The 15,001-nt window shown below is 40.8% G+C and overlaps 1 protein-coding gene across 3 annotated transcripts; it reads right to left on the bottom strand.

The window, feature by feature from the left end:
* Nucleotides 1–164: 164 nt before the first annotated feature.
* On the bottom strand, nucleotides 165–14,951 carry tdrd7a (tudor domain containing 7 a). 3 transcript variants are annotated; one of them, XM_086082860.1, is made up of 22 exons: nucleotides 14,812–14,951; nucleotides 13,607–13,814; nucleotides 13,322–13,466; nucleotides 12,412–12,529; nucleotides 12,138–12,299; nucleotides 11,859–11,893; nucleotides 10,444–10,484; nucleotides 9,981–10,151; nucleotides 9,311–9,856; nucleotides 8,996–9,174; nucleotides 7,803–7,995; nucleotides 5,675–5,786; nucleotides 5,012–5,223; nucleotides 4,643–4,777; nucleotides 4,344–4,427; nucleotides 3,628–3,762; nucleotides 3,273–3,383; nucleotides 1,768–1,912; nucleotides 1,567–1,670; nucleotides 1,237–1,427; nucleotides 981–1,141; nucleotides 165–637 (listed from the first exon to the last, which is right to left on the bottom strand). In XM_086082860.1, exons 2-22 carry the CDS (start codon nucleotides 13,808–13,810, stop codon nucleotides 405–407), a joined length of 3,417 nt encoding a protein of 1,138 aa, XP_085938986.1. In that variant the 5' UTR covers nucleotides 13,811–13,814; nucleotides 14,812–14,951; the 3' UTR covers nucleotides 165–404. The 3 variants fall into 3 exon arrangements, with proteins under 3 accessions (XP_085938986.1, XP_085938984.1, XP_085938985.1); XM_086082858.1 differs by having other exon boundaries at nucleotides 1,765–1,912; nucleotides 14,812–14,950; XM_086082859.1 differs by having other exon boundaries at nucleotides 1,765–1,912; nucleotides 13,607–13,811; nucleotides 14,812–14,940.
* Nucleotides 14,952–15,001: the final 50 nt, after the last annotated feature.

Here is a 15,001-nt window from a genome sequence, read left to right as displayed (position 1 = left end):
ATATATATATATTATATATATTCTGTCTATCTATATATAAAAAATGCATTTCAATAGTACCAATGATTTTCGCCCCTGCAAATAGCAGAGTTGCGGTGAGTCAATACCTTACATCAAATCAATTTTAAAAAATCAATATAAATACATCAAATGGAATCTGCCATTTACCCTTTTTAATGCTAAAACAGTTCACATTTTTAGCAGCTGTGCTGAAAAACATGCAACATACACTGGTAATGAAGGCATCCAGTACCGACATTTTTCTTCTCATTGAACTTGCAAACTTTTAAACTAGAAGCACAACAACAAACAAAAAAAGGCACCACTGTTGTTATTTCCAATGTGCATGCACAAAAAGTAATATGTAACTTAGTAGCAGCAAACCAAAAAATGGCATTGAGTCGCTAAGCAAGGGACGATTGCTCATTGCAAATGTCTGCCATGAGGCTGTGGATCCAAAGGTCCTTGTCTTCTACTTTGGTGTCCACTAAATACACAGTCAACTTGCGCTCCCACAGTTCCTCCTTGGCCTCAGACTCGTCTTGTACACTTTCGATCTGGGCCACGAGTGCTTGCTTCTCCACGTGGTTCCTGAAGACCAAGGACGCCTCTTCGGACCATTGGCACTTTGGCACACCTACAGGACACAAGTTGCACAATAAATGGCAGAAGCTTACGTTACGGTTAAAAATGGATGTGTTTATGGAAATGTGTTAATTTGATGTGTTCGCGCTTTGGCCAGGCTCCTCAGATTGTTATATGGTAATAGTTACGAGCGATGCAGCTGTAGGGAACTGCAAATCTCAGATCGCACTCATTGTAATTAAATAATCGGGATGTGACGTTACTGTTGTGACACTCCGAGCGGCATTGAATAGTGTTTTTAAAATCAAGACACAAGAGGATGCAGTTGAGAATTTCCGAAAAAGAAAAACACCAAATGCTTAAGTGAATTCCATAAGCAAAAGCGTACAACTCACCTGCCAGCTGCGCAGGGATGGCGTGAAAAGGCAGCTGTCGAAATTCCTCAATCAGGGGTTGGAGGAAAGAGCTTAAGAGGAGCTCGTGCTTTCCGTGATCCAACTCGTAAACGGAAATCAGGCCGTTGGAGAGAATCCCTTTCACCACTGTGCGGTACCATCTAGGCGGAGGGAGTCACAGATGAATTAAGCACCGGGGGGGTCAAAGATACGGCCACCTCATCGACACACATTTTCATCAACCCAAGTCACCTACTTTTTGTTTATTTTGGCTGCATAGATCTCTCCTTTTTTGACCTGCATAGATGCGGGGGTCGCAGTCTGGCTGTAGTAGAGCATCATCTCTCCCATCAGCACGACCAATTTATGCAGGTCCTTCCACGGTTGCAGCACAAAGTAACCCGGGTGGCAAGCGGCTGGCACATGGACATCCATGTTCTGACCAGGCTGAAATATGCACAGCAAAGGAGATGTCATGATTAGGAGATCCATCGTGAGTGGTTGCCTGCTCTTTGTAAACCTCCAACTTAATTGATATAACTATTTATTGGATATCATAAAAATACAAAATCATCCTCATACACACCAAGGGGAGCTCCAGTGGTGGGGGCATCTTGGTGCTTGGTTCGGCTAAAGACGATTCAAATGGATAAGGCGGGCTGCTCGGTCCGTTGACTGAAGTACCGCCATCTAGAGTTTGTAGAAAAAGAAGCATGCAAATTAATTGCTTAAATGGGCCGGAACAAAAAGTGAATCTCTTTGTTGGTATTCACGTGATCCTTACTACCAGCGGCCGTGCGGCTTTTTATGCCGTTGAGCGTCTGCCACACTTCTGGGTTGCTCAACTTATGGTTGATGCTTTGGTGGACGTCCTCGTGGTCAGCATCGACAAATAGGTACATGTGCACAAGTCTCTCCTCTATCTTCAAAATCTAAAGTAAAGCAGTTTAAAGAACACACATATAAAAATAAAAATAAAACATAGCACATGTGATGGTGTGAAGGCTCACACTAGTAGTATTAGTACTTGGGTAGTCACAACCTTATTAAACCACATTTGTTTTTCCAAACAATTGAATTATTGTTTATGTTGACTAACGGAGATGTTTTGTTATATAAAGCATTGGAAGTGCACACCACTGCTTCTGACAGACATTTTTTTTGACTATAAGAAATGTTTGTGTGTTCCTTATATGTTGTTATTTTGATGCTAGTCCAAGTCTTTCACTTGCAAGGACCAAGACAACCTCTTCAAGCCTGTCTCAGGCTGCTTGTTTGGTAAACAGTCCAAACAGAGTCCAAATGATTGCATTTATACTTGACCAAAAAGACTGCAGTAACCAAGTGTGAACGCAGCCTTGAACAGCCAGAATAATGGGCAGACCTCTACTATTACAATAACTAAAAATACATATACAGTGCAACCTTGGAGTTTGAACGTCTCGGAACTCGTACAAATCTGACTTCAACCCAAAAAGGAGTAAAAAATGCCTCGAAGTTTGAACTTATTTTCGGAGTTTGAACACCCAAGCTAAGCCGAACGCACCTTGAAAATGGGTAGCCGAGTGAAGCCGAGCAATGCCGAATGCTCACGTTGCGGTAGTTGAGACGATGCACTGCTCATTTCCAGTCAGATCGTGGATATTCCCGGAGTTGCGGCATACTCGCAAGAGCATTTTGATTTTTCTTTGCCATGGGCCCATGGAAGAAAGACAACAATGCCAGTGGCAGCAAAGAAAAACATACAGTGTTACAAACCCCACTGGAATTTGGAAGGAGATTATCGCGCCGTTGTAACGACTTCTGTAAATACTGGCAGGAGGACCCCCCTTAGCTGTTCAGCAACGTGCCAGACGTTAAACAACGCACGCAAGGACCGCTTAGTAGTCTAACAATATGCCCAATGTAAAATACACAAACTCAGCACTGAACTAAAGCTAGCATTAACATAGCATTTATCATCCACTGATGCCATCACCCCACAACAGAAAAGGTAAGGTAATATTTATTGTTTAAATACTGTACTGTACATGTAAAAAACAAATAGAAATTAAAATAGGAATGTTCTGTTTTTGGAGCTCGGGAACGGATTAAATGCATTTACATTATTTCCTATGAAAAAAAATGTTTCGGAGGTTGAACGTCCGATCAACCTCCTGACTTTGAACATTTCGCAGGAACGAATTATGTTCAAACTCCGAGGCACCACTGTAGTTAAATACACTGCATCTCTCTCGCGGTAAAACCTGTATCCTAAACACTATCCAACATCAAGTTAGGTAAGTAAATTACCTTCATTTTACAATCTTCTCCCCCCAGGACAGCATTTTTCAACCATAAAACAACATGTGGGCTCCACTCTCCCTCTGGAATGGTCACATCAGCTAGCCGACATCGGATTGCCTGAGCAGAGGAGCACCATAACATTTCACTGGTTATAAAACATTTTTACACCAGTTTTTATTCCAAGGTTGAATCCAACGTTTGTTTCTCAGTCTGTCACATATGGAGAACCATTCACAATTACAATAGTGCTAAGTGTTCTGTAAATGATCATTTTAATAATTGCAGAGAATTTAACTCCCATAGATGAAAGCTTTGACCCAAACGTCAAAGGAGCGGAAGCAACTTCTCCGAGGAGACAAACCTGTGGTGGGATGAGGGTGAAGTCTCGAATGAGAGGAGGAGGAACCTCTCGAAGTTCAGTGACCTCGACAGTAGCCGTTACACCCAAATCAATGAAGACAACTTCAATGACTCTGTTGCCATGAAGGTTGGTTATCTGAAAACAAGAACATAACGTTATCTCAAAATGTCATTAACAGATTTGATTTCTTCAGTTTTAACTCCCCTCAAAATGTATTCAAATCAAAATAAATAATCACTACTGATCAACCTTATCAAATATATGGTAATTTTTCAATTTTGACATTATGCAAAAATGTCTTCTTTTTTTTTTAAACTGTTTTTTCCTCCTCTTTGCATTTGTTTTAATTTCTCTTTAAAGTAAAAGTTTATTATTCTAGTCAACTTACACAAAAACAACAGAGAATGTGATGTTTTTCCTTCCTCTTTTTGGAGGAAAAACAATCACACCCTTTTGCCATAACATGAACGTAAACGTGTCTGTTAACTAATAAACATTTAACAATTTAACATAATAATATGAGCCATCCGACTGCATGGCTCGACTGATCCATATGACTTGCGCCTTGGAACCATGTACTTAAGAGTAAAAAAAAAAGTTGTGGCAAATCCCTGCTTTTAGAACGTAGAAATGATCGACACGTCTTTGGGAAATACTCAAATTAAATCAATAAAATGACTGAGCTCTAATAAGATCATACTAAAAACCAGGCATACCTCTCCACGGCACCATTTATCTTTATAGCAGGTCAGGCACAGTTTGCCATTGTAGGGCTTGGAAACCAAGTACTGAGAGGTCATCTGATGGGAACAGAAATCCATTTTTAAATCCACATACAGTATTGCAGACCATTTGAATAATAATGTGACACATGGCGCCGGAGAACAGGCATTTCTTTTAAAACCACATTAGCAGAGGCTCCAAATGAGTCGTGGTGCTACCGCGGTTGTCGTTGAATAACCACGCTGCTCGCTATGTCCCTGTGTGGGTTCTTTCGTGAAAGCTGACCTAGTACCTGGGAGGAAAAAAATGCTTTTGTTTCTTCCAACAACTTCCTGAGTCTTGCGGTTCCTCTGGAGGGCAGCTGGCAAAAGATGATGCCATCTGCGCGCATATTCGTGACACATACGCCCTTATAGGTAGAATTCACCTAAAGGCAAGAGATTTAATGACAATCACACAACCAAGTAAAGTACAAAAGGTGTCTGAAAGAAAGTACGGTTGCAAAATATATTTCACGTTCTTTATGCTATTTGCTGGTTTAGGCCGTTTAAAGACAATGCAAAACTCTTTCAAATCGGTTTACAAGTGAAAAACCCATCAAGATTCTACTGTACATACTAGTCTACACGTGCAGCACTTACTGTAATCCCATGACACTTACAGTTAAGGGGTTATTCATGGTTTTGTCTTGCAGTTCATTTAAGCAGACAGAATTTAAGTTGATGTCATCGTCATGTGAGGTGTCATAGAGCAACACCTCAGGCAAGTCATTGGGCTGAGTCGAGCCCAATATCTCCATGAGCAGAATCTTTCCGACCGCAACCTTCTCCAAGGAGGACAACACAGAGGGATGGGAACTGAATGCCTCTAAACCTGAGAAGGGAAGGCTAAAGGTTGTAAAGCATATTAAGGTCAAGTAAAGCAGTTATATGTACGGACCTGGCAAAACATTAAGGCCACTTGCATAATCTCATATTTAACACAAGAGCTGTAACAAGTATTCAATTTTCAAATATATTTTTCGCATTCATTTAATGAATTGAGGTAACCAGTACAATAAGATGCAACTATATCATGATGCAGGGCAGTTCAACAACCATAATAATGAACATATAAACAGTTCATTTTTAAGAAAAAAAATGAGCACAGAACAACCTTTGTGGTCATTTTTTAAGCGAATTGAACAAAATTGTTATGTGAACCCTGATCGGTGTATGTCGACAACATTTGCATTAGACAGGTTCATCTTAGCCTTGCCCTCACATCAGAGTGCAGTATGTCAAATCTTAAAAAATTCCCGGGGAATGTCATATCGTGTGTGTACCTGCCAGCCTAACATTGGTGGCTTGGAAGGGCAGTGAAAGGAAGTCATGATGCAAATCCAGAAGACTTTCTCTTGGAGTTTCCACAGTCAAGCCATGGTCCACATAGTAAACCTGGTGTAAGGAAAAATAAATAAAAAATAAACTGTGCTTCTTTGCAATGGCTTTACAATTGCTGAATTGCTTTTTTTCCATGTGAAGATGATATACTGTATTTTCACGACCATAAGGCGCACCGTATTATAAGGCGCAGTCACAGTTACAGGTGCTATTTCCGTGTTTAACACACACATAAATTGCACCGTATTATTGGGCACAGGCACGGTTAAACATACGCTAGCTCAAAACATCTGGTAGCATGCTATTATGCTAAAACATATGCTAGTGCTAGCGCATGTTTTGTTTTTTGTTTTTTTAAAGGCAGCGACCGGAACAAAACTGATTTCGGCTGAAGTAAAACAATGTAAACAGTGAGTTCAGTTGTACTTGAAGGATATAACAATGTACTCACGTTGCATTTGATCAATCCCAATCAATAAATCAGTCATAGTCCTCATGATCTTCTGTATCAGAAACAAGAGGAGAGGACGGGCTAGAGAACTCGCCACCAAATTGACTGTCTGTTCTAAGTCAGGTCCGTCTTTCTTGTACATAAGCAATGTGTCGCGGAAAGTCCTCCCACACAGATTTTGGACCTTGGTCCATACACGCACAAGGCGCAGCTCACTATCAGGCGCACCGTCGATTTTTGAGAACATTTAAGACTTTAAAGTGCGCCTTATAGTCGTGAAAATACGGTACTTTAAAAAGACCACTCGACTCATTACTGTACGTTAAAGCTGCCCTATGCAGGAATATAAATGTCTTTACAAGAGCCTTTTTATTTGACTCAAACATCTTCTAATTAGCAGATTAACTGTTGTAGCGATAATTGGGGTCGTGTTTTGGGCAGATTAACCATTTGAATGGCGCTTGAGGAAGTTGTAATTCCCTCAAACGCCTGTAGGGGCACCACGTCTGCTTTTACTTTCATTTTGGGATAAAACAAACAATCAAAATCCTCATTTATTTACTCATAATCTGAAGTCACGACACTCAATATTCATGGTTCTTTGCATGAATAAAATAATTAATAATCCACTCGAACACAACAATTATTTAGACAGGGTAAAATTTCTAGAACAAGCATTTACTCATTATCGTTACACATACAGAGTCGAAACACTGTCTAACTATCCTACCAAAAGAAGAAAAGAAATAAAAGGAAGCTGATAAAAAAAAAAACGTGTAAACTTGACAAGAAACCGAGGGGTGTCTGGTGAAATCTAGTCACCTTGCTGGGGTGGAGTTCAAAGAGTTTGGTCTCTTGAACTGTCTCTGGTTTGTTTGTGAAAACACAGGGTTATTCCATATGAGTGAACGCACACACATTTCCAAGAGGGAAATGTTTCAAAACAAAAAACAAAAAACAAATTGAGGGTGACGGGGCAATAATTGCTACACTTGCAATCCTCTAGCCCAGTGGTGTCAAAGTCCGGTCCTCGAGGGCCTGAGTCCTGCATGTTTTCGAGGTTTCTCTACTCCAACACACCTGATTCAATGATCAGGATCATTATCAGGCTCCTGAAAAGCTTGCTGATGATCTTAAATATGAATGAGCTGTGTTGAACGTGGGAAACCTCTAAAACATGCAGTACTCGGGCCCTCGAGGACCGGACTTTGTGCTCTAGCCAATAGTCTTGAATTTCCCGCCATCTGTCTGCGGCTGTGACGTCATGTGCACAATGCACATTGTGTACGTGAAGGGTGTGTGCAGTTTCATCTTTTAGCCACACATGGCAGTAGCGATTGCAAATTAAATTTATTGCATTGAGCCGCTTTAACAGTCGGGCTGTGCACGGATGGGTGGTGACTCAAGCTGAGATTGGAATTGACCATTAAAAACAAATGACAAATCCACATTTTCAGATTCGATGCAAATTAACCATCTTATATTGTTTCACAGGAATGTTACAATGGCAACGCATGCGACGTAATATGTATGTGTGAGGTGCCAATGGTTGCCGGTTGTTTCTGAAGAGGAGAACAAAAATGACCTCCAGCACTCCCGCGACCCAAGCAACGGGTTACCTTGATGTTGTTGTTGGTGGTCACCTCAGTGACCTGAGCTCTCGTCATTTCGTCGCCATTCTCTCCAATGACTGCTACCAGTTGACCCACAGCAAGCTTAGGGAGTGGCTGAAGAGTGGAGTTTTGCTTATAGAGGGAAAGCATAGCATCCTCCATTGCCTCCTGGGCTTTGGAATAGCGCTCGCCAACATACCTGCACAGTAAAAAGACACTTCAGATAAAAAGCAGGATTACGCAAATACTGTATAACCATTTACATCAAACTTCCTGCACAGTAGATTTTACTCTAAAAAGATTATACGGTCCCAGTCTACAACGGAGTATAGTTTACATTTTCTCTGAATATTTTACTCTCTTCCAACTGTAAATTTTACTTTGTTTAGACTGGGAGCAAATACAGTCTAATAATATAGTCTTCTAAACCAGAAAGTAGATTACATTTTATTGCCGTTTTGTAAATTTCTACAGAAAATATATAAATGTGTTTATTTTTCACATTTATTTTCTTTCTTTTCTTTTTTGAGGGGGGACACCATGGCACCCCATTGAGGAGTCCTCAAATGTGGACCTTAAAACTTCACTGCTGGGTTTGTCAGGCCATGTTACTTAAACATGTCTCTACAACTAAAATTGGATGCTAATCTATGTTTATTCATTTTTTTCAAATATAAAAAATAAAAATAAGGAATCGGTAAAGAATCGAATCGCTAAGCAGAATCGAAAACGGAATCGGAATCGTAAAAATCTTATCAATTCACATCCCTAGTCTTAACAGAGCTTGGCAAAACCGTTGGCCATTGGTTGATGCCCACCTTTCGGCGAGTGCTTTATGACACATAATCGTAAATTGTCAAAACACACGGACTGAGAAAGACCGCCTGTACTGACCTGAATTGTAAACCTGCTTAGTTGGTGCTCAGTTTGTGTATCTTTGAGGCTTGGTGTCAGAGCACACGCCTAAAATGCGGAAGCACTCGCCAAAAGATGGGCATCTGTCAATAATGGGTCGATGTAACACAGTTTTGCTTAACAACATGGGCCATAGATGAATTCCTAAATATTGTATAAATGTTTAACAATAAAACAAGTTAAATTATATTGGAAGATTTATTTTTTTCATTTAACAAGTGAACCATTGATAGATAAAGATATGTTAATTGATGATGTAATTTCTGTAATGATGTGGAAAATACCTTATGGTAACTGCATTGCTGCTTTTGGCATCAGTGACCAGCACGGAGGGAAACTGCACTGAGGGATGAACTAGACCAGCAGGAACAACAGAGCCAATAATCTCCAGACCAGATGGAAGTTGGTGGCCCGTGCTATCAGTCCCTTCCAGCTTTACTCCTATGGGCTTATACAGGATGGCCTGATCCAAACAAAACATACAGACATCAATATTTGTTCAAAATGCTGTCTAAACTTCATCATCCAAATAGTCACAAAAAAAATTTGTGACAGCCTGCATGAATATAGCGTTCCAAAGTGCCCTCCCAACCACTTACCTTCTTGCTGTCATGTGGAATAGGGTACTCCACGGTGCATAGGTCCGGGAGGAGAGAGAATGTATCCATAAAATGCTCAGGGAATGGGGCCTTGTATGCATCCATGAAAAGTTTGGGCAACGCATGGACCCACAATCCATGACTGTACTTGGAGAGAAGCTCCTTTATTCTTTCGCAAACATCAGATGGCAAAAGGGCAGCACATGACTTGACAGGAGGACAAGATGATATTGTGGACTTTTGTGGTGGCAAATCTTCAGAGGCGGTATGACAAGGAGTTAAGGCAGGAGGAGGGTTGGTTTTTGGAGGACTTTTCCAGGCAGGCGCCAAAGGGTGAGAATTTTGTCCGAGATTGACAGCAGCTGGAACAGCGTGCACTTGAAGAGGGGCAGAGGTAGACGCCCGCGAAGAATCCAAAGTAGAGACAGTGCTCAAGTTGACGGAGGCTTTTGAAAAGCCTTCAGACGGGCTGCTTCTCAAAGCAGTCGAGGAAGGCAGAGGAGGGTAAACCAGGCGGTCACCGTTGGCACTGCATGATTTCTCTACCTATAAAGAGCACACATGACAATGAAAATAGTTCACAATCATTTCTAATAAAATTCGATGAACATTTCAAAGACGAAAGGTCCCACCTAATACAGCTAAAAAAAGAGATTCTTAAGACACTCACCATACAAATGTCTGTCCACTTTTCCAGATCAGTGAGCACCTGAGGAGGGAGTTGCTGGTTGAACATTTCACGGAAGACACTTGGCAGTTTAGATATCCACAGCCCGGTACAGTAATTCTTCAATAGCTGGATTAGTCTTCTCTTCACCTCCGCCTTGTCATGCAGTGTTGACTGTGTGAAGGGAATTTCCAACCAAATCACTTTTCTTGCATCCAACAGGATGACATTTTACACCGGTAATTCAAGTCAAGGTGGCTCCACAGTTTTGTTGCTTCCGTGTGTATGTCTCTAGTCCAGTGTCAAAAGTGTTTTAAGTACGAATTTTTGATCCAGCTCTTGTTATACTATATGATCCGTGTGGCCCCCCAAGTATATAGCGATTCCAAAACTGTTTTTTTCCCAGCATGGATGGAAAAACAACAAGTAGAAAATGCTAAGCAAGCTTAGGGAGTATTTTCTGTACCTCAGAGCAGTTGATTGTGGAGATTTGGCCGGGTGGCTTCTCTGTGAAAGATGATCAAAATATATGGAACAGTTTAACAACCCTTTAAAAAAAAAATATATATATATATACTTAAAAATAAAAAAAATTCTCACAACAAAAAATTAAATAGATTATTTATGACAAAAATACAAACAGCAGGGATCGCCAAGTTCAGTCCTCAAGGGCTCCTGTCCAGCTTGTTTTCCATGTCTTCCTCTTCCAACACAGTTGAATCAGCTCATCAGCAAACTGCAGAAGCTTGTTGATGATCCTGATTATAGGATTCAGGTGTGTTGGAGGAGGCGGCATGGAAAACAGAATGGATAGGGGCTCTCGAAGAACAAACTTGGAGACCACTGCTCCACAGTGACTAACATACTATATTCAGGGCTTAAAGTAAAAAAAAATCCTGAGCCTGAACTTTTTCCCGGGAGCGAAGGTGCACTTTCATCACTCATACAAAATTCATATTCATACAAAAACACTTCAGGAATGTATACAGAAAAGCATCTTAACATTCCTCACCGGCATATGGTCTTCCTACACTGCAAACCCCCCCCCCCAGCTTTTATTAGCATATCTTGATCATGACTTTTTTCTTCTATTCTCTAATGTGGCTACAACTTAGCAGTCTATCAGAATGCGCGGAACCACACTGCCCCTATGTGGCCAAATCGTGTACAACATGAACAGCTCTCCCAATAAAGACACCCACAAACAAGGACAAGACAGTATAAAATAATTTAAACAAAATCGATTTTGGGACATTTTATATCAATTCTGAATCGTAGTAAATGAGAGGCACGATTCTTATGAAAATCGATTTTGTGGCACACCCCTAACAGCAACGTTCCGAAGGACGAATCAAGTCATCCGTTGCGCCGCGACTGACAAAACGCTCCCAGAAAAAAATTCAAAATAAAAGTGTTTCTTGGCATTGGGCGCCACATATTAATTTGTATGGGAAGGTTTATTTTGAAGTCGGCCTTCTCTCCGCATTTTGCCAGACGTGTCCAATATTCCCCGTATGTAAACTGTTTACTTCGCTGGGTTTGCCATTGCGCTGGTGGCACTTACGCTGGAAATCCAGCACCGTGCCGGAGTACTTTAAGCCCTGTATATTACAGTATACTGTATTGGGTGACCAAAAGATAACAGCTTTTGTTCTTTAAGGAGTTGTTTGTTTTTAGGTCATCTATGTATGACCAAAATTTCTTTCCTATTTGCGAACCCCATTTTAGCTGTGAATACCCACTGAATTGAGGAACTGGATTAGGAATATCGTGTTCGATGAGCACTGCACATACATACTTTCAATGCCCAATTTTTTAAATCTGCTTTCAACCTTATGTAGGGTGACTAATGCCAACAAAAAAAACAGTCCTTACACCAACCTTTCAATATCTGTGGAATTACCAAATATGTGGCCCTGCAAAACAGAAATGCAATGAATAGTCATGCCATGCCATTCTACACAATTTAAAGGAAAGAAAAACATTGAAAATTAAAGTTAAAATAAAATAAATTCCCTCAAGAAACGGCTCACCAGATGTTTAAGCAAATGTTATTTGTCTGTTTAAAGCAAAACATACTGTAGCCTATATAGATTCCATAAACAAAATATATTGTGACATCAGATCAGCAAGTTACATGCAAGTCTGTTTCTACATCACCTGTCAGGGACAGCAGGCTGTTTCACAACTGGCTGTTTCACAGCTGGCTGTTTCACAGCTGGCTGTTTCACAGCTGGCTGTTTCACAACTGGCTGTTTCACAGCTGGCTGAGGGGCAGGTTGTCGGTGTTCTATTGGCGGGATAAAGCCCTGGCGCGCCTGCCTGATAAGTCAGGAGAACATTTGGTTATTAAGTATAAAAAGGACACAGAACGGAGGGAAAATACATCAAGTAAAAGACAAAAATCCCCAAAATGGTCACTCCAAATATGTACCTGCATCTGACATCACCTGAAGCACTGAAGCCGCTGTAGCCACCATGCGGCCGAAAGCGGTTGGCTGGCCTGAAAGCGTCGCCAGCTGAAGGCTGCCGGAGAGAAGGCATCGGCCATCCTAAATGCATACAAGGATTCACTTGGAGCAAACAAAAAGTTTAAAGCGGGTCGGCAATGATCGTGAGGAGAAAATTCACATCTGTGTGGTTCTCATAAAACAGGTCCAGGTGTGTGTGTATTGGAGCGCTTGGTACCTGGGCACCAAACACTTAAGCGCTCAACTATTTTGAATCAATAATTTTTGCACTTGAACAGCTTCAATCGCTACTTCCATACAAAGATATTCCGTTGAAAAACTGCTGTAAATTACCAGTTATATTTAGCAAATTATCTCTAAAATGGTGAACAATGGCCATCACGCTTGGTTGTTACATTTGAGGATCAACGTGGACACCATCAATTATTAGCGCTTTGCTTCGCGAAATACGACATGCCTGCAGCCAAATTGTGCCTTTCAAATTCTGCATAGTGCATGCAACTAGTGTGGAAAAAATTTATTGATCTATTTTATTTGCTGGTCATTAACAATAAAAACGGACACCTTGCTAGGCACGTTGCTTACTCGATGGTCATAGAATAAACAAAGTTGTTGCTTTTTTTTAAACATGATAATATTATGGCCATTGTGGGACTTGAATAAACTGTATTATGTTGCATTGACATTCTGCCAATGTATTAATAACAATGCATTTTAATGGTATAAAGGGCTCTTGATTAATTGGGTGTGTTGGCATTTGAGCACCTGGCCGGACCATGTTTTCTGAGAACCACAAATTCGAAATTAAATTAGTAAAGTGAGATCTGAGTTAGCAGTTTTTCTGTGTTGCTTATACTGTTAAGCATGTCTTACCGCGGCGCATGTAAGGGTCGGAAGCTTTTTGTCTCATCCTGCAGTTGATGACTTGGGAGCATCCCGATTTCTTTGAACTCTTCTGTCGCGCCACCAATTGAGCGATGTGTGCGGTCTCGTGGCATATTGCAGCAAAGCATCTCACCTATAGAGAAAATTGAAAGTCACACACAGTTCGGTGGTACGCTGTGTTAGCTACTGTAGCTTCAACGTCACTTATAGCCAGCAGCTGATAATGATTTCACCCAACAATTATGCAGATTAATTATTCTGTTTAATTCTTACATCTTCATTGCGGTAGTCCATCCGCACCACAGAGGGTATACTTTTGAGATAGTCTTCCAAATTCATGAAGCCCAGTTTCCGCAGTGGGATATTCTCTCCACAGAGTGAGCGGTACTCCGACTGCAGTCTATGAATACTCACACCCTCCTTGCTGGACTGGAGTACAGACCGCAACATTTTCTTTATGGACTCACTGTGTGACATCCTGCTTTAGATGAAACAAAAAGCAAGTTAGACAAGTGATTCCCAACTAATGTGAACGTGAGAGATAATCAGGTGTGCTGTAAGACACGATCCAATTTATGTCCAAATCAACCTGGTGACTAGTCCAGGGTGTACCCCGCCTCAGCTGGAATTAAAGTACATGCTCACCTTTTTAAGGCACCTGGATCCGTGCCACTTCAGTTTGAGTATCTGCTAGCAGATTGAGCCCGATCTGATATTTTTGCAATACTTCACATAAATAAATAAAAAATGGAAAAGAGCATCCAAACTGTCTCCATTTTCTTAAAGTCTAGTGAAGCAGTGGTAAGGCGCACACACATCAGTGGTGTGCCTCAAAATAATGACTAATCCAGAATAAAACTCCAATTGCTATAACAGAATAAAGACCACGATTTATCAAATCCACACAGTGCAAAGTGCGCAAGTCAAACTAGAGTAATGTTGATTCCCCAGACAGCAAGAAGTGTGGGTATTTTCCAAAACAAGTGCAACATGTTGCATAAAAAGTTGGGCCTGATGAAGCAGGTCTCGTTAAATATTTTTGAAAAATAGAACCACAGGTGTTTAAGGGTAATACAACAGGTTGTAAATGATATTTTTTGCGTGGCCTTTCTGAGGTTTCACTGAATATGGTGATGTGCTTTTGTCATTGTTTTTTAATTATTTGCCTGTATTCGTGTTCCGCGAGTGCACTGTACAGGACACTCTTGCAAAGGCGATTTGTTTTAATATCAGAGGGGCTTTCGTGGTTAAATAATATCAAATAGATATAATTAAAGGTGTAACACAATTTACGATTAATTATGTCAGTAAAATAATAATAATAATCCTAGAAGAATGTGGCGGATTCAGTAGTTTAGCAGGTAACAAAAAGTAACAAAAGATGGAAAAACATTCTTCTCCTAGCGTAATGATGATTATAATGTATCTGATCTGCGGCCAAACTACAATACGAAGAAATACTCTTGTACCAAAATTACCTGTTGTAGTCGTGGCCGATGTATAAATTTATCTCCGTGGAGTGTCGTCGTGTTCGCAAAACTAATTAAGGGCGTTCTGGCGTTTGGTTAGTTTTTTTCCCCCCTGGCGCGCGTCCTCGTCAACTTGCCACAACACCGGAAGTTGGCAATTAGTGCGACCCACAATTCACCAGTACATCACCTGTAAAAA

This window comes from Leptonotus elevatus, chromosome 8 (genome assembly GCF_054856555.1).
Source record: "Leptonotus elevatus isolate MCC_2025b chromosome 8, RoL_Lele_1.0, whole genome shotgun sequence".
Lineage (NCBI taxonomy): Eukaryota > Metazoa > Chordata > Actinopteri > Syngnathiformes > Syngnathidae > Leptonotus > Leptonotus elevatus.
The sequence above is the reverse complement of the archived record's forward strand: the minus strand, read 5'-3'. Positions and strand labels throughout refer to the sequence as shown.

Coding starts and splice junctions, on each gene's coding strand:
- tdrd7a (XM_086082858.1), bottom strand. CDS start 13,810: ATGTCACACAGTGAGTCCATAAAGAAAATGTTGCGGTCTGTACTCCAG. Junction 5,787..7,802: donor CCACCAACAACAACATCAAG/GTAACCCGTTGC, acceptor TCCTTACACCAG/GTTTACTATGTGGACCATGG. Junction 638..980: donor CATCCCTGCGCAGCTGGCAG/GTGAGTTGTACG, acceptor TGTGTCCTGTAG/GTGTGCCAAAGTGCCAATGG.